This window comes from Vulpes vulpes, chromosome 2 (genome assembly GCF_048418805.1).
Source record: "Vulpes vulpes isolate BD-2025 chromosome 2, VulVul3, whole genome shotgun sequence".
Taxonomy (NCBI): Eukaryota; Metazoa; Chordata; class Mammalia; order Carnivora; family Canidae; genus Vulpes; species Vulpes vulpes.
In genome coordinates, this window is record NC_132781.1 from 31,205,224 (window position 1) to 31,230,828 (window position 25,605).

Sequence of the window (25,605 nt, forward strand, 5' to 3'; positions counted from 1 at the left end):
AGGGAGTCTATGTAAATACAGTGAGGAAAAGAAGCCAAGGAGTGCAGCCAGAAAAGGGGAGGGCCTGGACCAGGGAGGTGCAGAAAATCATAGATAAGGTATACAAGTTTTATAGACAGCACACACAGCAGAAATGTCAAAGTGTAGAGACTTGGAGCTTGGCATATTTTGAGCTGCTAAAGCCTAAAGGGCAATTAGGCTATAATTTATATACTGTAATGCTTCAAATGCTCCTAAGCTGTAATAGAAACACAGCTCATTAAATATAGCCAATCTATCATCCCCTCAAGCACCTTGTAACTGTGCTGTGAGAAAACCAATCACCTTTACATTTTAATAAAAATATTATCTTGCCTGAGTACAGAGAAAGGGTGTAATTTATGGGATGAAAACCAAAAATTTTAAAGGGCAGGGTGAGAAATGGACGCAGAACTTTTAACCAAGAGACCTAAGGAGTTCATGGTCTTTCTTTTTAAAAACGTGTCAGCAAGTCTTTAGAAGCTGAATTTCGACCTTAAAATCAGGGGGATTATGTTGTCAGTTATTTTTAGATCAACAGTATAAGGTAAAATGGGTGAAAATTGTACTTCTTTAAGGGCTACTTAGCTAAGTCTGTTAAACTCAGTCCACAGGCCTCACTGTACAAATGTTTTAAATTTTTATTCAGCTAATACTTCACTTCATCACTGAGAAAAAAATAAGTAAACATTGTTTATACAAATAATTTAAAAATATATACACTAAATCTCACTATCCATCCTTAGCAGTAAAGCTGAAATAATCTTATCCAAAGAGAATATGTATATTATTATTAATAATTGTATCAGTTTCTTATGACTGCTGAAACAAATTACCACAAACTGGGTGACTTAAAACAATAGAAATGTATTCTTTCACAGTTCTGGGGACTGAAAATCTGAAATCAAGGTGTTGGGTCAAGCCATACTCCCTCTGGAGGCTCCAGGGGAGAATCTGCTCTCTGGTTCTGCCAGTTTCTGGTGGCTATTGGCATTCCTTGACTTGTGGCCACATCACTTCAGTCTCTGCCTCTGTGGTCACATCACCTCCTTCTCTTCTGTCTGCCAATCTTCCTCTGCCTCTCTTATACAGTGCACTCATCTACTCACATTAATACTCATAATAACTCTTGGACGGTAGAGATCTAGAGAATTAGTCACCCTAAAAACTGTCCACAGTCATTTTAAATAACTTTGTCCACACTGCCTTTAAAATAACTTCGAGACAAGAGTACTACATGAGGTAGGACCAGTAAAAGCCAGCTGAGAGAGCAACAATCCCATCAAGAAAATTTGCCAGAGTCTCCTCTCAGATTCGCACTTTGGCTTTACCCCTTGAACTTTAGATCTCTCCCTCTACAATGCTCACTGCATCCTCACAACCTTTTCACTGAGATCGTCTTGCCCAACTCACTGCCAACAAAGGCTAAAGCTCACTGAGATGCTTTCATTACCAGCCCTGAATACTCTGCCAAACCCAGAACTCGAAAGCAATGGAAAATGGCTCTTGACCACAGTAGTTCACTCTAGCTTGCCTGTCACTCTAAACATGGCAGACTGTCAGTTTCAGACTCTACTCTATGTGTGTTGGGAGTACTTGGTTTGTGAATATTCATTAAAGACTATTATTTAAGTACAGGTAAGGCCTTAAGAAGGTATTTTGAAAACAAAATAGAACACTGGGCAGTCCTTTATCTTTAAAACTTCTATAATCAAATCTTAACCTTGCAGTATTCATACAATGAACACCTTCTACCTAGAAGCTGAGTGCCACCAACTTTCCAAATGTTCTTCAGAAATAACCCATGAAGTGGTCAGAGCTGAAAGGGAACTTAGGCATCAATCATCTTGTCCAACCACTTCTTTTTACCGTTGAGTTCCAAGAAGTTAATGACTTGCCAAAGGCACTTAGTGAAAAAAAAATGCAAAGCCTATCACAAGCTCCACTGTCCCAAGAAAAAAAAAATATAGTATAACTAACAGCCCCTCCTTAGAGAGTCGAAATAGTACTAGCCAGTATCTATTAAGATCTGGGAGAGTATCATCCACAGAGACAGACACAAAAATATGAGTGACTTTTATAATAATACACTTCAGAGAAATGACTATTTCTTTATAATGAAAAAACTATTAAAATCACTTTGGTAGCCCAGAAACCAAACTGATAAAAATATAGAATGGGATACCCTAAACGTGTAAGGATATGATATTTTAATTACATAGGAATAAGCTATTAAGCTATTTTGTATTTTAGAAGCACTTATTTTATATGTTAAGAAAGTAATAAATTTAATATATAAAGTTCTCTTTTCTATTAAAATAGGTCCAAGAATCTCTGCTCAGCAAAATATTCCAGTAATGCTTTGCTTCTCTAGTTCATGTAGAAGAACTACAGTTACATTTCTTCCTGCAAGTATTCTGAAATGTACACTTTATCATATCTCTTCCTCACAATATCCTGAGGAATATATCATCTTATGCTGAGAATTAATAACACTTCACATATGTGAGAAATGTACCCTGCAGTTTTACAAAGCACTGTCAAATTCATCATTTCACCCAATCATCATAGCAGTCCTGTATGGTATAAAAGGGGAGGGTTTTGTCCACATTCACAAACTGAGGCACAAAGAGGCCAAATGACTTGCCAAAGGTTATTACGGAGCTAAAAGTGGAGGGGTCCCAGCTGGAATTCAGATCTTCTACTATTCTCACTAAATGATATAGCCTCCTGGATAAAAATATGCAAGACACAAGAGATTATAAGAAGTATTTTCTGCCTTAGCAAGCCTATGATGAAAATATTTTACTCAAAACCAGTACTGTGGAAAATACATCATCTTGAACTCACAAGGAAACTTACCCATTTTTAACACTTGTTTGATAAACTTAAAAGTCTTCTATCATTTCATTCCAAAGCAAATAGATGAAGTTTGGCGTGAAATGAGATGGATCATGGATGCTCTACAGTATGCAAGATATAAACAACCAGTTTGTGGCTTACTCATCACCAAGCTGATAGACCCTTCAGATGAGCAGAACCTGAAGAAGATCAACTCTACATCATCACATATAGACTGTCTTCCATCCCCATCCCCATCCCCAGAGACGCACAGAAGAAAGGCAGTGAGTGGTAAGCAATAAGATCTAAAGATCTATATTTCAGTCACTAGATTCTTGGTCCGGTCTCCACTGATGAGGCTCTTTTACACTGAGGAGGAAATGCTGCATAATGCTAAAAGTCTAAAAGCATAGAGGGAATAAAATCAGAACAGCAGAGGGACAGGTAACTAGGGCAATAACGTGACATCAACTCTATCTAAGACTTGAGAAGCTTTAGTTCAATTCTAGTCTGAGTTTCCAAGATACAAAAGGACACAGAGCAGGGATGGGGCTTCAGAAATGCAGAATGGGGACTGATGTAGTGCCAAGTGAGGGCCAAGTCAGCTAAGGGACTCTGACCAAAACCAAGTAAGGAAGGAGAATAGACCCAGAATACAGACTGACAGGAAAGAGGCAGGAAATAGGTCCTAGCCTGGGTAAGAGTTCAGGGCAAATTTCTCACCTGACAAAGCACCATTGTCCTGGGGTGAAAAATGGGAGAGCAAGAAACCTTGGATAAACTAGAATCTTGACGCTGAGACTAAATAAGTAAGTTGGACTCATCATGGATACAACAAGGAGACAACTTACAGACAAGCTGTAGGAGATGCCCTCCTGTACTCTGGGGAATTGAGTTTGAGTTTATACAGAAATGCTAAGAACAAAAATATGGCTCCATTAACACAGAGTTCTACAAACTACCTTTTGGCTTATAAGTTGAGAGAAAGCATAACACTCAAAAACAATGTAACACTCTAAGGACATGTTGAGACTAGTGCCCATTTACTAGTCAATTAAATTAATAGCATTCAAAACATCTTTCTTAATTTTTTTTTTTTTTATGATAGTCACACAGTGAGAGAGAGAGAGAGGCAGAGACACAGGCAGAGGGAGAAGCAGGCTCCATGCACTGGGAGCCCGAAGTGGGACTCGATCCTGGGACTCCAGGATCGCACCCTGGGCCAAAGGCAGGCGCCAAACCACTGCGCCACCCAGGGATCCCCAAAACATCTTTCTTGACTCTATAGCTAATAAGAGCTCCAATTCTGAAAGGTTTACAATAATAATAATTAATATTTTTAATAAACAGCTCTGAAATATGGGCTTGTCCCATAGGGGGCAGCATGGTGTAACAGAAAGAGCTTGGGCTAAGAAATCAGAGACCTGGATTCAAATCACAGCTTTCTTGAACAGCTTACTACATTTCAATCTCAGTTTCCATGTACAGAAAATGGAATTAATAATATCTGAACCTTGAAAACTTTTGTTGAAGATTTTTATTTATTTATTCATGAGAGACACAGAGAGCGGAGACATAAGCACAGACACAGGCAGAGGGAGAAGCAGGCTCCCTAAGGAGAGCCTGACGTGTGACTCGTTCCCAGGACCTGAGGATCACAATCTGAGCCAAAGGCAGACGCTCAACCACTGAGCCATCCAGGTGACCCTAAACTTTGAAAAGTTACTTGTGGTTAAGACAGTACATGTCAGAGATGGAGGGCCTATAATAGACAATAAACTATAGGTAACATACATATTTAATGTTATTACTCTTATAAAAAATTTTAGCAGGGGAGGTACCTGGGTGGCACAGTTAGTTAAGCGTCTGCCTTCATCTCAGGTCATGATCTCAGGGTCTTGGGATAGGACCCTGGGATGGGCCCCCTGCTCCGCAGGGAGCCTGCTTCTCCCACTCCCTCTGCTCCTCACCACCCTCTTCCCCTCCCCCGCCGTTTATGCACTTGCACGCTTATGCACTCTATCTCTCTCAAATAAATAAATTAGGTTTTTTTTTTTTTAAAGAAAACTTTAGTGGGGATATAAACCTTTTCTATAAGTAAGCTTATTATTCTCCTATATTTCAAAAACCTCAAATATCTAAAAATCAAAGCATGGCAAATAGAAAACTTGGAGAAAACTAATGTTACCAAAGTATTCTATGATTTGCCAAATAATTTTTTAAAGAATTCTTTGAGTAGAACTTCTCAAGTGTATTTTTGTAGACTGCCACTGAGCTGGGCATACAAATAAAATACCATCCCAGCCATAAGCTAGTCTAGTGGGGGAGACAGATATATTAACAAAATTTCATGGTAATTGCAGATGTGCTATGGTGAGGATATGCATAGGGTGCTAATGGAGTCTTTTGGATGTGTTAACCGTAAACTCTAAGATCAAAGAGAGCTTCCTGGAGGGGGTGACAAAGTACAAAAGGATAAGCAGGAGTTGAGCCAAAAAAGAAGAAAGGAGAGCATTATAGCAAAGGAAGCAGATTGTGCAGTTGTACTGTAGTTCAGGGAACTCTAAGCAGCCTGGCTGAACTCAGGATCCAAGGACACTGTTCAGCCTTTTTCTTTTCATTAAAAAAAATATATATATATTTATATATTTATTGGTTATCCACTGTGTTCCAGGCACTCCCTGAGGTAACAGGGTAGCGATTAACAAAACAAAGTTTCCACTTCCACAGAGCTTACATTTCTAGAAAAAGTAACATTGAAAACAAACAAGATAATTTCAGATAGTAAATATTCTAATGTATAATACAAAACAGGAATCAAGATGAACAGGGAGAGTGCTGAATTCACTAGAATGATCAGCAGAGACCTATCTGTGAAAGTTACATTTGAACCAACCACAGTAAAAGGAGCCTGTAATGCAAAGATCTGGAGTTAGAATATTCCAAGCAATAAAACAATAGGCCCTTAAGTGGGTGAAGGATGAAAAGAAAGCCAAAGTCATTGGAGCAGAGTGAATAAGGGGCTAGTGGTGAGAGAGGGTAGAGAGAAAGGCAGGGGCCAGATCAGGCAAGGCCAAGGTAAGTAGATTGAACTTTATTCTATTTGTGATGGAAACCCATTAGAAACTTTTATGCAAGGATTGATATGATCTGAAAATCAAATCTGGCTGTTGTATGAAGACACCATAGTAGGACAATACTGGAAGCAGGGAGATCCATTATGAAGTTAGTCATAGAGGGATACCAAGTTTTCTGGCTTGAATGTCTCTGGATGTCATGATGCCATTTACCAAAAAAAGGTTAGACCAGAGAACAGACAAGCTTGGATGGCTGGGCATGTTGAATTTGAGTTAGTTTTAGGACATTCCACACAAAAACATTCAGGAGAAAAAAAGGATTATGGGGTCTGGAGCTCAGGAAACAGAACTGTACTAATAATACAGATTTAAGAATTACTGACACATGGGGATGCCTGGGTGGCTTAGCGGTTGGGTGTCTGCCTTCGGCTCAGGGTGTGATCCCGAGTCCAGGGATCGTGTCCCACATCAGCCTCCCCACAGGGAGCCTGCTTCTCCTGCTCTCTGTGTCTCTGCCTCTCTCTGTGTCTCTCATGAATGAATAAATAAAATCTTTAAAAAAAATTATTGACATATGAAATGATGTAGCTACAAAAATGCTTGACACTGGGCAGCCCAGGTGGCTCAGCGGTTTAGCACTGCCTTCAGCCCAGGGCGTGATCCTGGAGTCCCGGGATCAAGTCCCACGTCGGGCTCCCTGCGTGGAGCCTGCTTCTCCCTCTGCCTGTGTCTCTGCCTCTCTCTCTGTCTCTTGTGAAATAATAAATAAATAAATAAATAAATAAATAAATAAATAATCTTAAAACAAATGCTTGACATTCCCTAGAGAGAGCAGTTAAAGTAAGGAGAGAAGAGTCTGGAAAGATCCCCATGGGATGGACAGCAAGACTGCTTAGACCAAGAAGAAACAACCAGAGGAAGAAGATAAAAAACAAGAGTAGTGTCACAGAAATTAAAGCAGGTCAAATGATGGTGAGAGGTTATATAAAACTGAAAAGTTGCTATTGGGTTGTTTTATTTTCAACAAGGAAGTGATCCATAATCTAAATGATAGTTTATGAAGGCAAAGGAGATAGAAACTGAACAGAAGTAGATCAAGGAGTAAATGGGAGGTAAAGGAATGAAACTAGTAAGGATATACTCTTCAAAATCTTGGCTATGAAAGAGTGAGAGAGGGCAATAGCTAGAGAGGTCAAGGGTTGAAAGAACATTTTTTAAAAGCAGGATAGACATTCCCTCTGTTGTTCCACAATTTACATAAGTCTACAACTCTTCGATTCTACTTCCACCTTCATAGCCCTTGCCTACCCTCTCTGCTCACAGAACTTTCCCAGTGTTTAATGTTCTCTTGGCTACAGGGTCCTAAGGAAGTCCCCCTTGGCTGTATGAGGGTGGCCTCTCCTGTGCCACAGAAATGCCAAACTTTCATATTGGCCGGATGACAGGTTACACACACTCTCTACTGGGAGGATCTGGCCAATTACATTTGGATTTCATTATTAATCTAAAATGTGAGCGATCATCATTCTGTTCCTTAAAATATAACTCTCTCTTGGGTCCATTTATTTCTCTGAAGCCAAGATTCCATGAGCTGTGAAACACAAAGACGTGAAGGGAAGCAAATGAAAAATGGAACCCAGTGACAGGGAAATTGCTGAGACCTGAGAGAAACATTTAGTGGTCCAATCCCCTCACAAAAGCAAAAGCATTTCAGAGCAATGAAATCTGCTCCTGCATACTCTGTACAGTGTGGCTACTTTTATTTGGAAACCATTTATGCAGAGGGAAAAAAATCCAATTTAGAGGAACATCCCCAGTGAGTTGCTCACAGAGCAGAGTTTGCCATACAAATCCATTCTGTGTGGGTAGGGTTCACCTAACTACTGAGAAGCCTGCTGTAAGTCCAGAGTCTATCACAAACCTGCCAGCCCAAGATTCTGTTTTAAGGCTGTTGAGTACCTTGGATTTGTCTGTGTGTTTGTGCGCGTGTTGGGGGGCAGGGGAGGGGGAGTGGAACTCTTTAACTTAACTTCCCATTTCCGTGTGGTTTTCAAACACAAAGTAGAACTCCTCTGAGTCAATTAAAATTAAGCATCTCCCAAGGACCCAAGGGGGGAAAGTTGGCTCCTAGAAAAGGCAACTCAAGGCAGGGGGTGGAACGATTTGGTCCATCACATGGGTATTTTCTCTCCCACTCCTTTTCTGTGGGTATAGTGGTCACAGGCAGCAGCAATTTTTTTTTCCGATACTGCTATTTCTCCTAGTGACGCATGGGTGAGGCAACAAAGGGGAGGGGGATGTTGTTTCCTTCAGATGCATCTGAAGATTATTCTGATCTTCCAAATGTAAATCTTCCTGGTAACCTTTTCCCAGATGATATTAAAAACACTATAGTGTAAACTAAACAGTTCAAAAATCAACAGGAATCTGAAGATGTTATTTCTCTTGGGAAATCAGAAGGTGAACAAACTGATGAGGTTCTACCGAAGGCCTGATGAGAGATTTATTTAAATTCTTCATTTATAAATTATTTAAATTCTACTCAAACACACTGGAAACAGATTCAGTGAAACACACAAAAAAATACAAATTTGGGCAGTGATACATTAAAAAGGTGAAGGTAGATTTTTTTTTAGGGCAAATACTGCTTTTTATTTCTTTCTGTCCTGCCATGCCCCCTGCCTTTAAGAGAAAAGCAATAGCTTTAAATCAATTATTCTTTCCTGAAATGTCATCTCCACATAACAACCTCAAAATCCACATCAACTCTATTCTGCTGTTGTTGGCCTGATCCACAGAGACCAGGAGTTGCAACACCCATTACAATGGCAAGAAAGCCAAGCTTCCTAAGCCAGCACTAATACTATGGGCAGAACTTTCATCAGACAACTCCTGGGTCAGTCAGAGGGGAAATGCAAGGTTCTACCAATGCCTGCCCAGTGGGCCCTCTAAGGGAAATTGAGGAGCACAACCAGGTTTATTAAAATAACAACTGGGCAAGGTGCCTACAATGCTTAATGGAGCATATGGCCTGGATCTGGGGATGGAAGCTGCACTTTGCATTCTTTTCCAGGAAGGGAGGGAGTGGCAGTGGCCTAAGTCCCTGGAAACTCTCCTCAGTGCCCTGGCTGGCATCCTGGAGATTTTCCCAGCTTGTTCTGGGAGGGGTATCCCACTCTAAGCAATAGGTTCCACTAATCTTATAATAAATAATACAACCACCATGGAAGTCAAGTATTTAAATTCCCACTAGAACAGTGTTTCCCCATTGTGGGTCCCTGAACCTACAAGATTAATATTTACCACGCCATACCCAGCGTATTTTCCTCTCCTTGGGTTATGACAGTTATAACTAGCTCTACTTTTAATTTGTCTCCTATCTCCCTTGCTCCTAGGAGCTATGGTAAAGAAATTATATCGTTTACTAATTCATTGCTAATCTAGGTTGGGAAATACAGACTGAACTAGAACATCACCAGCAAGAGCCACCACAGAAGAGATTACTGTTCTCCTTTTTTATCAATAGTATTCTCACAGCAAAATCTTGAAGTCCATCTGATTACTGGTTTGTATTTTAATGAGTCACCTCTCAATACGTTTTCTAATTATTCTCTAAATATTTAAGGACAGAATAGCACTTAAGTATTTCTAACAACGTAATTTAAATATCACAGCACCTATGGAGATAGGCAATATAATTACCTATAGGCCATAGAGGAAGAATGGTTCAGAGGGGCTAAGTGATTTGCTCAAGATCATATATACAGTAAGAAGCAAGACAGGACTTCAGCCCAGGTTTGTTTTCCTTTCTGCTACAATTAGGCTGACTCTTACATCACCAGATATAAAGCAAAATGATTTAGGTGATTGTTTTTAGGAATTTCTAAGGCAGATTAAGTAAATTAGCTCCTTCGAGGCTGCCTTCACTATTGTTTTTAAGAGGCAATCAAATCTCATAATTCTTTATGCTCCCAGATTTCAGTATTTGTTTTAGTTTCAATCAATTCAACATACTTTACTGAGAGCTTTGTATGCAACAGAGAAACAGCACAAGAGGCTAACAACACAATGATGATTAAGTCACAGTCTTGTTAGGAGGTCCTCATGGTCCACTCATATATCCATGTTCAGATTAGATTATCTGGAAAATACAGAAGATTCTCCATGTCCCATTGCTTGACTCCACCATTGGTTCATTCCTTCACTGACTTACTTCTTCAACATTTACTGAGCAAAGATAAACAAGACATAGTGCATGCCCTTTAGAGTTCATAGTCCAATAATGGAGATAAACATGAAAAGGAACAGTTTATAATAAACCTTGATGAATTCAGTAACAGAGATATAAATAAAATGCCGTAAGAGGCAAGAGAACTAAGCAACTAAGTTTACCTGGGGAAACTTAGTACCTGTGCTAAGGTACTTCCTGAGAGTCTTAAAATATGATTCCCCTTTGAAATTAGGAGGTCAGACCTTTGAAAGCACACTTTCATATACTCCTTAGTCTCCTGCAAATAATAAATGCTCACTATTTGTATGCTGAGAGGTCAAAGTACAAACTGCTCTTGCAAAGTGCTTGATCTGACTGTGGGATGGAAAAAGGAAGAAAGTATCACAAACTCCTCAGCAGTTGCTTGTAGTTAGTCATTTTTACCATCAGACTTCTAAGGGATTGAATGCTAACCCTAAAACGGTATGTCCATGTCCTACACCCCATGACCGTGATGTGACCTTATTTGGAAAAAGGGTCTTTGCAGATATAATTAAGGATCTTGAGATGAGAGCATTCTGGATTATCAGGGTGAGCCCTAAATCCAATGACAAATGTCCTTATCAGATACAGAAGAGAGTCCATGTGAAGACAAAAGCAGATACTTGAGTGATGCCACCACAGACAATGCTGACAGCCACCAGAAGCTGTAAGTGGCAAGAAAGTACTCCTCCACAGAGCTTCCACCAGAAGGTGTGCAGCCCTACTGACACCTTTATTTCAGACTTCTGGCTTCCAGAGCTGTGAGAGAATACATTTCTGTAATTTTATTTTTATTTTCTAATAGTTTTATTTATTTTTTTAATTATTTATTCATTCATTCATAAGAGACACAGAGAGAGAGAGAGAGAGAGAGAGAGGCAGAGACACAGGCAGAGGGAGAAGCAGGCTTCATGCAGGGAGCCCGACATGGGACTTGATCCAGGGTCTCCAGGATCACACCCTGGGCTGCAGGCAGCACTAAACCCCTGAGCCACCCGGGCTGCCCACATTTCTGTAATTTTAAACCACCCAGGGTAGCTCCAGTAGCGCAGCAGTTTAGTGCCGCCTGCAGCCTGGGGCGTGATCCTGGAGACCCTGGGTTGAGTCCCACGTCGGGCTCCCTGCATGGAGCCTGCTTCTCCCTCTGCCTGTGTCTCTGCCTCTCTCTCTCTCTGTCTCTGAATAAATAAATAAAGTCTTTAAAATAAATAAATAAATAAATAAACCACCCAGTGTGTGGTGATTTGCTATAGCAGCCACAATAAATTCATATAAAACCTAACATGTTTCTCTAGCAGCACCAACATCTATTACTATTACTAATAGTTTAGTTAATATAACTCTGTGTGGGTTCTGCACAAGGTACATTAGATGAACCAGGTCCCAGACCACAGGAAGCTTCCATGGAAAGCCATGAAAATGCTAAAGTGAATAGCAGTATGGCAGGTCTTTGAAGTGAGACAAATCTGCATGTGAGCTCCTATCCTGCTACTTATCAGCTATATATGAATTAGAAAACTTAGTAAGAGTAAGCTTTAATAGTCTTATCTGCAAAAAGGGAATTGTTATAAGCATTAAATAGGATAAAGGAACTAGACTACTTAGCATAATGGCTGGCCCACAGTAAGGACTAAGAAATATCAGGTATTGTTATTTCTAGTGTGGACACAAATGAATACATGTGGACAGTGAATAGACAACACTGATCAGATAGGAAGGAAGCTCAAATAAAGTCAATTCTTTGGATCTTATAACAGCCCAATTTCAAATCTTTAACCTCTCTTCCTCAACACACTGATGGCAGCTATTGCTGCCATCACCAAAATAACCCATAGTTCTGAGATCCTATTATCGGCAATGCCCAATTTTTCTCACAAAAGATGAGGAAAAGTGCTAAAACTTGTTTTAAGATTATTAAAGTCATTCACCCCAGCCTTTATCCAATTCTCTCCTAACCTAAATATCTTTTTTTATCTTCTTCCCTACTTCATGCCCTTCCCATCTTTTTTACTAAAAAGTAATGCCAGCCTGGTGTTCATAAGTAATCACCCCTTCCTGTTATGCCCATCAGCCTACCACTCTTTATCTTCAACAGTTCCCTCTCCAGTAGTTCCTCCTCTGCCCATAAACATCTTCCTTCAGCCTTACAACCCACCAGGCTCTCATTCCATCTCCTACAGGATATTTTGGTCAATCCCTCAAGCTCAATCCATCCCAAACTAACTTTACCACCTCTTCCACTGCCCAACCCAGCCCAAACCCACTGCCTAACCCTGCTGCATTTAACTCCTCTAGTTTAATGCAGATACCACCATTCAGATACTACATCTTGAAACCTGGCAGTCACTTCAGGACCTTTATACTCCAAGTTGTCTGTAACACTTTTCCCTCAAACTTTCACATAGCTGGTTCCTTCTGACCAACAAGGTCTCACCTAGACTCCCTTCTCTACAGGGATTCCTCCCCTGGCTACGTTAGCAAAAGAACCTTCCTCCCAAGTCACTCTTTAGCTGACGCCCAATTTCATTTTCTTCATAGAACTTTGCACTACCTGAAATTAATCTTGTGTATTTTTTTACTTATTTATTTTAATCCATTCTCTATGAGCTACTTAAAAGCAGATGCCATGTCTGCCTAGCATGAAACACGTGCTTAATAAACATCTTTGAATGAGAAACATTCCTGGATTTCTATTTTCCTTCACATTAACCACCACTCTTGCACAGCCCTACAACCTGAAAATAATAAATACTTAAAAGAAACACAGCGTGGACCTTAGCCTCCTGGTCGGCCTCCCTGCTGTCTGTTTCCTCCTCATCCAGTTCACCTTATATCCTACCTGCTACAGAATTATTCTAAATCACAGCTCTCAATTTATCAATTACTTCTTCAAAATTTTGAAGACACTACCTATTGAGTACAAAATTAGGCACAAACTCCTTATCTAGAATTCACTATTCTCTTCTGGCTCCACCCTACCCTTTAAAAAATTAAATTCCCTCTTTAACCATTTATTTTAAAATAATTAGAGAAATAGTAAGTTGCAAAGAAATGTACAGGAATTTACATGTATCCCTTTATTTCTTCATTCATCTCCCCCATCACTACCCCTGCTACCACCATCTACTCTTCATGTCTATATAAATGGAACTCTTTTTATTGGTAAGTAGTATTCCACAGTATGGATGTACCAGAGTTTAACAATTCATCCACTGAAGGACATTTGGATAGCTTCCTGTTTGGGGCTAATACAAATAAAATTGCTATGAACATTCATTGTACAAGTCCTGCATGAAAATAGTCTTAATTTTCCTAGAATAAATTCTTTAAATTTAGAGTGCAATCAATGACATCTTACTTTTGTAGCCTCATTTTCCCAAGATTCTTTCCTGTTCCCATATTATATAGTCAAATAAGACCACTGATACTGTTTCTACTTCCTCTCTGATTCCTAATCCTCTCATCATTTGCATATTTATTATTAATAACTGCCTAAATCTCTTTTTTAAAGTGGATGCAGAAATAAATTAACATAGAGTACAGGGGCACCTGGATGGCTCAGTGGTTGAGCATCTGCCTTTGGCTGAAGTTGTGATCCCAAGGTCCTGGGATGGAGTCCTGCATCGGGCTCCCCTCGGGGAGCCTGCTTCTCCCTCTGCCTGTGTCTCTGTGTCTATCATGAATAAATAAATAAAATATTTTAAAAACCTTAGAGAGAGAACAGAGATGAATGAGGGAACAAATAAATAAGAGATAATATTTTATCAGTCCTGTATCAATGAAAGGTGATCTCTTTCCTATAAACCTGCATCATATTTGCTAAACTCCTCTTACAAAATCTATGTTCTTCCAGTCTCATAGATGTATATATGCCCTATACTTCCATTAGTACAGTAAACTTCCTGGAGACAGATCACTTCTTATTAATTTTATATTTACTTGGACATCAAGTACAGTGGTTCTGTTAGAGCAGGAACTCAAGCAAAACAGAATCTTCATTATTGAAATGAATGGATGAATTAAATATATTTTCCCTAAGAGGGCTCTGATATAACCAGGAATCCAGGATGTTATGTTTGCATTAAAAAAGACAACTAATAATACAAGTCTATACAGGCTAAGTGCCAAAGGATAATAGAAGCAAGAAGTGTTAGAAAAGTACAGACAAGTGAGTGATTTTTTTCTGGAACAGTTGGGGAATTTTTCCTTAAAGAAGGCTACGTTTGAGGGAAACTGAACAGATGAGTAGAACCCAGAAAAGTAGAAAAGGGAGTCCTTTTCGATAGACATTAAAGAACAAATATATGGGTTGATCTCATTCTTTGTAGCTGCTGGACAATGTTCCATAATACAGATGTGTCCAGATTCTTAAACCATTCTCCTAATAACAGACATTTAGGTGTGCATCTGTTAGGATTAAGTTTGGATCCGTGTCACAAAAGACACAAAAAAAGAGTATCATGAAAAAGATACTTTATTTCTCTCACATGAAGGAAGCTCAGAGGTAGACAATTCATTATTAGTATGTGGATTCCATGGTCCTCACACTCCCTGCTCCATTTTTCAGCTCCACCACTCTAGCTTATGGCTTTTTTCCCCAAGGTTGCCTCATAAGCCTAGCCAACACATCTTGTTATAGGCAACTGAAAAAGAAAGAGAAACAAACAAAAGTGGCCTACCTCCAAGATAAGCCAGCTCCCTTTATGCAGTCTTCCAGAAGTTTCATACAATACTTTCAGTTCTAACTCGCTGGCCAGAACTTAGTTATATGACCATCCTAGCTGCAAGGGAAGCTGAAAAAAATGTAGTCTTTTACATGAGTGCATTGCTGTCTCAAAGAAAATTTAAGATTCATAACCAAAAAAGGATAATAAATACTGAGTAGCAACCAGAAGTGAGAGAACAAAACTGAAATCATGCCCTGCCAATGAGTAAGCACACACATCATCTTCCATAGTCAGGAAAAAGAGAAAGAAAAGCAGCACTTCACGCCCTGACCCTGAAATAAACAAACAAGCAAAAAAAAGGGGGGAGAGGTACAGTGGGGAGAATTACATCTGGTTCTACTTCCTAAAATAGAAGAAACCTTAATCCTGTTTGTGTAAATTACTGACTCCTTACAAAAGTTTTCCCTTAAGTCTGCAATATTCTTATGATAATCATGTCTGATTTTCCACCAAGAACAATGTAACTATAACCTTGTAATCCTGTCGGGTTTTACTTTAAATACCTGTTATATTTTTCAATCAGCAAGCCAGTCCTGAATTTGGACTCGCTTGCAGAACTTTGCAAGTAACGTATTTTTCTTTTCTCGTGAGATTTCTCTTTTCTTAATACTTTGGTGCCTCTAAGTCTTCCTTTCACACGTCTCAGCCACAGGATTCTTTCTTGTTTTCACTATTATAAATCATATTGCAGTAAACAACTTGTAAACGCCTCCGTACACAGAGTGACAATTTTTCAAACACAGATATCTAAAAAAGGACTCGCTGGGACAAATGAAATATGCGTTTTTAATACAGTCTACCAAAACACTATCTGAAGAGCTGTGCTAGTTTATATTCCCACCATCATTCTATGAACATTCCTGATTCCCCACACATCACCAACACATGAGATTATCACTCTTTTTATTTTTAGCAAATCTGATGGGCCAAAACATATCTTGTTGTTTCAATATGCATTTCCCTAATTACCACCTAATTAGTAATTATAGTCTATCTATGTTGAACATCTTTATTATGTTTATTAGCCATTTGTCTTAATTATTCTTTGAAGACCTGATTATCATCTTCTCATTTGCTTGTCTTCTTATGGATTTACAGAAGTTCTTTATATATTCTGGTTATTAATCTTTTGTTATACATAGTATTACTGTTTTCTTCCAATCTATCACTTACCTTTTTGCTTCGTTTATAGTATCATTTGATTTACAAAGTATTAGACTGTGATGCAGTCAAATTTGTCACTTCTCTGACTTCTAGGATTTTGTCTTGCTCACAAAGACAATGCCACCCTAAAATCACAAACATAATGTCTTCTGTTACTTGTAGGGTTTGTCTGTTACATTTAAACTACACAAAATTTATTTTTACATATGCCATGAGGTAGGATTTTCTCTAATTATTTTGCCAAAGGGATAACTAATTGTCCCAATACTATATCCTCATCTATTCATTTCCCTACTTTGAAATGTTATCTTTGGAGCACCTGAGTGGCTCAGTGGTTAAATGTCTGCCTTTGGCTCAGATCGTGATCCCAGGGTCCTGGGATCAAGTTCCACATCAGGCTCCCTATAGGGAGCATGCTTCTCCCTCTGCCTATGTCTCTGCCTCTCTCTGTGTCTCTCATGAATAAATAACATCTTTAAAAGAAAAATTGTTATCTAAATGACCACACAGAATTAGCACTATTTGTGGACTTTACTTTTCTGTTCTACAGATCCATCTGTCCATTTCAATACTACAAAGTCTTAGTTATCAAAACTCTGAAGTATTTTTTGATATCTGGTAAATCAGGCTCCTCCCTATTGTAACTTTAAAAAAAAAATGTTGGCTGTTGTCATGAATTTTCTCTTCCAGATGACTTTAAGCTTCACTTTACTAAATTCCATTTAAAAGTCTTATGGAGATTTTTTTTTTATATTGAGATTGCCTGATTTGTAGATTAGCAATTTTTCTTTTTCTTTTTAAATTTCATTTATTTGAGAGAGAAAGAGAGCAGGAATGGGAGGAGCAGAGGGAGAGACTCTTGAGCAGACTTAGTGGTAAGCACGGACTCCAACTTGGAGCTCCACCTCACAAGCCTGTTATCACTGCCTCAGGAGAAACCAAGATCCATTGCTTGACGGACTCTGCCACCTAGGCACTCCTAGCTGTTTTTCCTTTTTAAGAGTACTTGCATGTTTTCAAAATTAGCAAATACTTACCAAATACGTACTTTGGGCTTGAGTTCTGTGGGAAATTCAAAAGATTTTTAAGACAGTCCTTACCCTACAGAAATGTACAACCTGACTGAGAGGGAGAAAAATATATAAACAACTGCACTAAATAACTAATATCTATAGAACTAAACTTGTGACTCACTTATGGTCACTACAGTATGCACTTTGGGCTTATTTTTGCCTCTCATTTTACTACTGTCTTTGTTTTTCCTTCGGCTTTTTTTTTTCTTCTTTTTAAACACCTGACAACTGGGGTAAATGTTTATCAACATAATCGATTTCTATTTTACAGTCATCCCAGGTAAGAAGTTCTATTATAATCCCCAGTTTACAGATAAGAAAACTAAAGCCCAAAGAATTTAAGTCACTTTCTCAAGATCACAGAACAAGTAGATGGAGGATAGGGAGGATATGAAACCCAGTTAACGGGACTTCAGTCCCCATAGTGACACTCTTCTCCCTTCCCCCTTTTACGTTCCTGCTACTTTTATCAAATGCAAAAAAAAAAAAAAAAAAATCATCTCTAAAATAAGGATAGGGAATGAATAAATGAGTTAACATTCAGCTTTCCTATTTAATCTTCTCCACACATGCCCAGCCAATAACAAAAGTGCATATGGGGAACTAGGACACACTCCCCTCTGCCACTGTCCAGGTTGGACCCTTCCTATCTCTTAGGCTCAGCCAAGGACAGGACCCACTACAGAATTTACAGAGCCCAGACAGCCCGGGTGGCTCAACGGTTTGGCTCCGCCTTCGGCCCAGGGTGTGATCCTGGAGACCCGGGATCGAGTCCCACGTCAGGCTTCCTGCATGGAGCCTGCTTCTCCCTCTGCCTGTGTCTCTGCCTGTGTGTGTGTGTGTGTGTGTGTCATGAATGAATGAATGAATAAAAATCTTAAAAAAAAATTTACAGAGCCCTGTGCAAAACCAAAATGTGTGGCCTCTTGTTCGAAAATGATGACTACCTTCCAGAGGTGGAGAGACCGTGACCTGAAGCGCAGGGCCCTTCTAGGCACAGGATCCTACCTCCACGAAGCAGGCCCCGACTAAGGGTTTTCTCTCTTTTCTAACCCGGGTGTCTGGCTTTGCAGATTCACAGCCCTGCTCTGATGAAGAAGGCTGCTCAGAGGTCTTCCTCCCCACCGACAGCGACTACGACTCCAGTGACGCTCTGAGCCCCAGAGACCTGGACCTGGTGTACCTGTCCTCACACGACATCGCCCAGCAAGCGCTAAGCGGCCTAAGTGGCAGCGCCCCCGACGTCCTGCAGGTGCACGACGTGAAGAGTCCCCAGGGCCCGGGCCAGGACCCCCAGGCCCGGGTCCCGGGGCCGGATCCCGACCACTCGTGCGCCGAGGTCCTCCACAGCCTGACCCTCTCAGGCTTCGCGTCCAAGAACCACGCCAAAATGGCGCCGGGCTCGCGGCCGCCGCTGGGTTTCCTGGGAAAGCGGAAGCCGCCCAAGCACCAGCACTGTGGAGGCTTCAGCCGCCACCATCGCTGGCTGCGCATGCGCAGCGAGACGCAGTCGCTGTCACTGTGCGAGGGCGTTTACACGCAGCATCCATCGCGGGCCTGCGGCCTGACCCAGGAGCCCCCAGAGGCCGAGCGTCTGGGACCTGCCCCCGACGGGCCCCGCAGCCTGGTTCTGGCCCACACCGCAAGCCTCCCGGAGGACGGGAAGAGCCGCCTCCAGGACCCGAGGCCTGCCGTGCGCCGCATCTACGTGGAGCCCTACCCCGCCGCCCTGGTGGACGCAAAGCCCTGGGCCGCCTTGAGCCCGCCCCCCGGAGGCCCCTCGGGCCTGCCCAGCCCCACGGGCCGCGACATGAGCCCCGAGGGTCCGACCGCCTCGCCGGTGTCGGAGATACTCAGCAGCATGCTTTAGGGACAGCCTCCGTTCCTTCGCCCGCCCCCATTGCGTCCCAGTCCCTTTTCAAATAGTCTGAATGTTAAAACTCCAAAAGTTACAGGTTCAAGGTACCCCCCCCCCACCTTTTTTTTTTTTTTTTTTTTTTTTTAGGATAGAGTTGGTCGGAGGTGAGAGTTGGCCAGTGTTCTTCCCCGTTCAGGGCATAGAAGAGCTTTTGTGTCAACACGGAGTCGTAGACACAAGGGTTCAAACCCGCCAACCTGTTGTGGGTTGGGCACAACTCACGTGGGTGAGGCAGGGCAACCTGAAGAGCCACCCCCAGTTCCGCAGCTGGCTCTGTAACTTGACCTTTGGGTTCAGGGCTGTTTCGTGAATTTGTGATGGATGAGGAGGAGTTCTAGAGAGGAAAATAAGATTAGCCTTGTTTTTTTCCTTCCATTACAAACCCCTAAAAGAGTTTAAGGGAAAGAAGCCCAGGTTGTGTCTTCGGGACACAAGGTCAAGGGGACTTGTTCTAGGTTCCCAGTCAGCTACGCCAAGGCATTCCAAAGTGCAGGGTTCTCAGCTGGGCACCAAACCCAATTCTTTCATCAGCACCCATATGACGAAGTAGGCAGGACCTTTCTTCACTTAGTGCTGTGTGGAAACCACCAGAAGCAAAAGTAGAGGATGCTTTGCTTCCGGCTTTGTCCTGCAAAGGTGAAACAGGACACAAAGCAGCCCTGCCTTCACACTCAGCTCCCATTCAAGCGTGAAAAATGGGTCTTCTGTTATTCAGAGTGCAAGGAGATAGCTGAATTACATGAAAACCTGGATTAAAGACAAAACAAGGAGCAAAGAGAGAGAGATGGGCAAAAATGCATTTCCTCTACAATCCTAAGTAAAGTCCATGGGGCTTTGTCTCTGAAAATGATAGTGGATCTGCTTGGATGCTTTGGTGATGGAATGTCATTGATCCAGACGGTGCCCTACAGATATGGCCAGCAGTTGATGAAGTCCTTACAGCCTCACTGGCACATCTACTCACTCCTGCATCACAAGTTACAGCACAGATTATCCTTTTCAATTCCCGCCTTCCAAAGTGCGGTTTTGCCCTTGGATCAGCTGGACTAGACCACTGGCCTCAAGGAAAATCTTTCCTTAGAAGTCCCTGTTGATGGTTCCAAGACTATGCCTTGTGACACCTGAAAATCATGCTTTGGTCTCAGTGCCTCCCACCTGCCTTTCTCACAAATGAGAAACCCAAATCAAAGAGAAATCACACTGCATACTCAAAAAAGGTCTGAGCCTTCTCTCATTTCCTGGAGCCAGGACTCATTCAGTTTACTGATACTCTAAATGGTCCTTTTCTGCTTCACAGGCATTTTGGTTAAATATTGCTCTTTATGGGCCCTACCCCTGTCCTCACAGTTCTACCATTCCTCCTCATGGGAGTTCATACAAAGTCCCCTGTTCACAATGTTATTCCGATCCCTTCCATTTTTAAAACATTTGATTTAAACATAAATAATTACCCTGGCGGAAAGGTACAGATTTGGCCCATGGCCTACGGTCATTAGAAAACTAAGGCCCAGAGCTCAATCTTTATTTTTTTAAGAGATTTTATACTCAGTAACCACCACCCTCACCATCACCCCCAACCCCAAACAAAGAATCTTGAGCAGAATCACTGTGGCTGCTTTTCTATGATTGCAAGAATTTTAAAATGCAGTTTTCTTCTGTTCTGAGTGAACTCTATGTAAACGGAGTGTTAGAGCTAGAAAGGACCATAAAATTAGTCTAAGTCCTTGCATTTACAGATGAGGCAGTTAAAGCCTAGAGAGGTTAAGTAATTTGCTCAAGGTCACAGAGCTAGTTTAGTCTTAGAGTTAGGGTCACAACCCACAACCATTCCCTTTACAGTAGCCTGGCCCATTGGGAATCGATACATACCTAGCCAACTTTTGGTTGCCTATAGGCTACTTACCTAGTTTGTAAAATATCTTTTAATTCCAAATTCAGCTTCTTTTTTCAACCTTTACCTAACAGATTTCCATTATCACAGAGCTCCTTGTTGCCAGGAAATACAAATTTCACATAATCAACATGTAAGCTAAGTTAATTAAAAAGCAAATTTGAAAGAAATGTCATTTAAAATTACATACCACATGACTCCCCTACAATAACAAAAATGACATAGTCTTCTGCACTCAGTCTCTACTTATTTCTGATCATGAGACAGATTGTATATGTTGAAAGCTGGAATTGTGAAAACCTAAGAAACCAAGTGATTCTCTGATTCTGACCTTTCTGGTGGCATGGAAGGACATTTGTGACTGTGAATTACATGGGAGGCATTCAACGGGCAGCAAAAGCAGGGACTGACCCACCCTTTTGGTCCCTCATTTGGTCAGCAAGTTCTGGCACATTGGACTAAATAATGACTCATCAAGTAAAATTGCATTAAATCCAAACCCACTAATTTATATTGAGAGCACGGGTTATTTTTTTCACCTTCTATGAGGAAAAGAGATGCATGCCCATGAAATGAATATTGCACGTTCGATTTCAATGGGTTGACAATGAGTCAACTTGAAAATGCATTTTCCTAGCAATATTCCTATATAGAAGTGGATGTTACATTCTCAGTAATTATCCATTTGTTCAAGTAGGTTCCCTTCACCTGTACCTCCACTTTGCAACAAACATCTCGTGAGCCTAGTTTAATAGATTCCTGTGAGAAACAATTATGTTCTTTAATTCACAATCCTTTATTGATTTGTCCAGACCTCTCATTACAGAGACTTTACAACTTCTGAGCATTTTTTGTTTGCTTGTTTGTTTTCTTTTATCCTGATGTTTTTGTTTTGTTTTGTTTTGTTTTGGATATGATGGACTTTTTTCTTTTTCTTTTTCTTTTTTTTTAAATTTTTTTTTAAATTTATTTATGATAGTCACACAGAGAGAGAGAGAGGTAGAGACACAGGCAGAGGGAGAAGCAGGCTCCATGCACCGGGAGCCCGACGTGGGACTCGATCCCAGGTCTCCAGGATCGCGCCCTGAGCCAAAGGCAGGTGCCAAACCGCTTCGCCACCCAGGGATCCCTCTTTTTCTTTTTAAATCCAGTCTGGGAGCCTCTGGAGGAAACTTTACTGCCCCATAATTTTTGTACCATGCTTAACTCTCACTGGTATTATCCAGCTCTCATCATTTGTGAAAACCTTCAAAAAATCAATGACCAAGTCCCTCCCATATGTCTGTCTCTATTCTGAGTCCCATAGAAAACAAAGAATCAAGAACAAAACACATTCCTGGGCCACAAGGAGCTCACAGTCTGATAGGAGTGCAGCCATCATCACCATACATCTTCTCATTGATGTTTTAGAGGAGGCAAAAGCTTGTCTCCTCAACCAGAGGACATGGTACGTTGGGCTAAACATCATTGATTTCACTCTTTCCAGCTCTTCATAAAGGAAGACAGCCTGGAAATACAAGTCACCAATGTATATGCTTGGCAACCATTTACAAGGCTATCACATCCTCTTAATTGGTGAGGGGAACTGGGAGACAGTAATTAAAAACATTTACTCTAGGGAATGGGTACTTTAAGAAGTGGGGACTTAAAGATGAGACCCACTCCATTTTAAGAACATTCATTAATGTTCAAAGCAATAATTACACTGGATAAAATGGTTCCATTTGGATTGAAAGTTGAAGCCAGTAGTAATAATATTCCTCCAGCCCCCATTCCTGAAGGATCCCAAAGCACTTTATGAAAAGCAATGACTGAAGCCTTGTTGTACTCCCCTAAAAAGACCTTGTCTGGGAGCCACCTGGCAAACACCTACCCTGTCCTTGCCAGGAGATCGTGCCAGACAAGTGGGAAAGAGGACTGGCCTCTCATTCATTGTTATCCTGCCACATGAAGGTGCACTCTGGCGGGCATTCAGCTCTTCCCTTGAAGACAGCAATTTTAGACAAAGAGGCACACCAGAAAATCCCAACTTCTTGGCCTCCCCCCTTATTCTTCATGCTCTACCCAAGATGTACTTGCTTTCTCTTGGAGAACTATCAATTCAAGCTATTAAGGGGTCTGCAGTGGATTTAGGTTCCCCTAGTTCTGTCAATGGCACACACACAGAAGTCACTGGCTTCTTAAAATTGATACTGTTGGAAAGATGATGGCCTTCCCTTACAGTACTCTCAAGTTTGTATGCAGCAGAACTACAGCAGAGAGTGTGCATCTCTTGGTATATTTGTTTATTGAATTATAACATACCATTTAGAGAGGGTAGTTACAGGTTAACAAGAGAACACTCCCAGAGAATTACAAGTCACTTTATAAAAGTGAAATATTTTCCCAGATGATTCAGTGACGCAAACCTGAGCGTTTTTTTTTTTTTTTTCCTGCTCATACCTTTAAGGAAAAATTTAAGGGAGCTATTTGGAAAGCAATGATACTTCTTCACAGGTAGTAGAGTGAACAGGGAAAAACTTGTTTCTTTGCAGGTCACCTCTCATAAGATGTTCAAACACATGGCTTACGACTGTTAAGCTCAACTTCAATGCGGCCTTACAAACAACAAGGGTAGTGTATTTGAAACTATGTTGCACAGCTTGGAAACTTATTCTAAGATCCTAATTCAGAGTTTTTCTGAGGTGTTGAACTTTGCCATTAGCAAAAAGTATTTTTAGAAAAATCCATTGACTGTTTATGAAGCACTGATTTCGCCATATTTCAGGTCTCTGATTTTTCCACCACATCTGCACCCAGTGAGTTATATTTGTTGTTTTCAAGTATTTCTTCTATTTCCATTATTAATGAATTTGTAAAATGGTTATTCAAAAAGACAGTTGGTTTTGTTTAACAACCAAATAGATAGATAGATGGTGAAAATATTCTATTTTGATAAAGGAAGGAAGAGGTTTATTGTGGTTGTTTTAAATATTACCCTAGGGTCCTTCCACTCCAGATACATCCTTTTTTTTTTTTTTTTTTTTAGTGAAAGCCAATATTTAACTTAGTGGCAAATGTTATCAAGCTATTATTAGCTAATGCTCTTTGGTCCTCTTCCTTCAGTCCATGATATGAAGGTCTGAATATGCTTTCACAGTAGTCACTATCCGGTAGCTGGTTTATAAAAACCAAGTCTGGCAAATTGTTGTGTTAAGTCAGCCTGAGTTGCTGTGTTGCTTCTTGCCCTGTGACCAACCATATTTGGAGGAATATTCCGTGTGCATGGTCACAAGCGTCACTTTAGTGTTTGTGATGGAAAAAAAATTAAAGATGTGTGTGTGTGTGTGTGTGTGTGTGTGTGTGTGTGTGTGTGTAGTGGGAGAGAGATGTTTCATAGAAAAAGTAATTTAAGTGACATTCTATTAGGCAGTGTTTAATTGCTTCCTGCCTGATGTGTACATAGTGATTTGGCTTATTATTGGTTATTTGTTCAAAACTTAATGTATCTTGTTGCTATGTATGCAACTGAGTGTATGTAAAAGTTTAGACTTCGGTACATTATCTGCACAATTTTGTGTGCTTTAAACCTCTGTAAATGTACAGATGAATCATGTATGGTGTATTAAATGTGACCTCCTCTCTTGAAACAATAATATTTTGTAGTATGTACTTTTGCAAACTATTTGAACATTTTAAATGGATATTGTAAATGGCCAGTACACTCAATCATAAACAACACTGGTAAAACGCATGCCTCTTCAACCTCCCAGTTTATAAGAAGAGGTCAGGGGTTAACAAGAATTAAGATAATTTTTCTAATGGCAAGTATTTTTGATAATTTCCTACCTGCTTAATTGTATTTGAAAGAAAAATTGTCAACAGAAGAAATCTTAGCTAGCAGGGGGAATGACTTTATTTCATAAGCATTAAATAATGCTCATATACTTTATATCTAACCTGATGATGTTGAAATATAGTTCATGGGAGAAGAAGTGAAAAGTATTTTTGATCCTTCATAAGATCTTTTGCTGTTTCAAAGACACTTTCCAAGCCCTCTGTCTTCAGTGTGGAGAAATGTCAATTAAATAATAAACTAATAGAATTGTCAGTAATTGGCTCACCTGCTGGTTTTTCCAAGTCTCAATGAAGACACACATTTTTCAGCCTCACCTTTTAAGATCTTCTCACTGAAACTGTGGATGAGATTATTTGGGGCATTGTTTTAACAATGATCAGACATATCTGGCCAAATGGCCCTTGACTGATCCATAGCATTTGGATTATTTCTCTCGCATAGTTGGTTATTGCCAAGCATTGAAAATACAGCAGCAGGCTGCCATGGCAAATATTCTCACCAAGGTGCACCCAGAAACTTGGACACCTTAACCTTGCTCCTTCCTCCACTGCCTGCATGTTTACATGTCTTCAGTGCATTTCTGCATGTGCTGTCCTGTTTCCCTATTCCTTTATCTCCACACTCACAAAGCTCCTCCCTTACCCCTGCTCCCTCTGGCTGAGATCTGAGGTTTCTTCTGTTTTTGAGAACACTACAAAGAGATTACTTCAGTCCCAGGAACCTGCACGAAGGTTCTCCTGAATTCCCAAGGACAGAAAATATGCTGCTTTGGACCATGTTTTTGTCTCATGCTGTTTTACAGAATT

General features: G+C 40.5%; 1 protein-coding gene across 3 annotated transcripts in view; it reads left to right on the forward strand.

Annotated features, from left to right (window-relative positions):
• Positions 1–25,051, forward strand: part of ANKFN1 (ankyrin repeat and fibronectin type III domain containing 1) — a 450,535-nt gene extending 425,484 nt beyond the window's left edge. For all 3 annotated transcript variants that reach the window (XM_072747535.1, XM_025995982.2, XM_072747536.1), the window contains 2 exons: positions 2,937–3,150; positions 18,226–25,051. In XM_072747535.1, coding sequence (XP_072603636.1) covers positions 2,937–3,150; positions 18,226–19,022 — 1,011 coding nt within the window. In that variant the 3' untranslated portion in view covers positions 19,023–25,051. The remainder of the gene's footprint in view (positions 1–2,936; positions 3,151–18,225) is intronic.
• Positions 25,052–25,605: the final 554 nt, after the last annotated feature.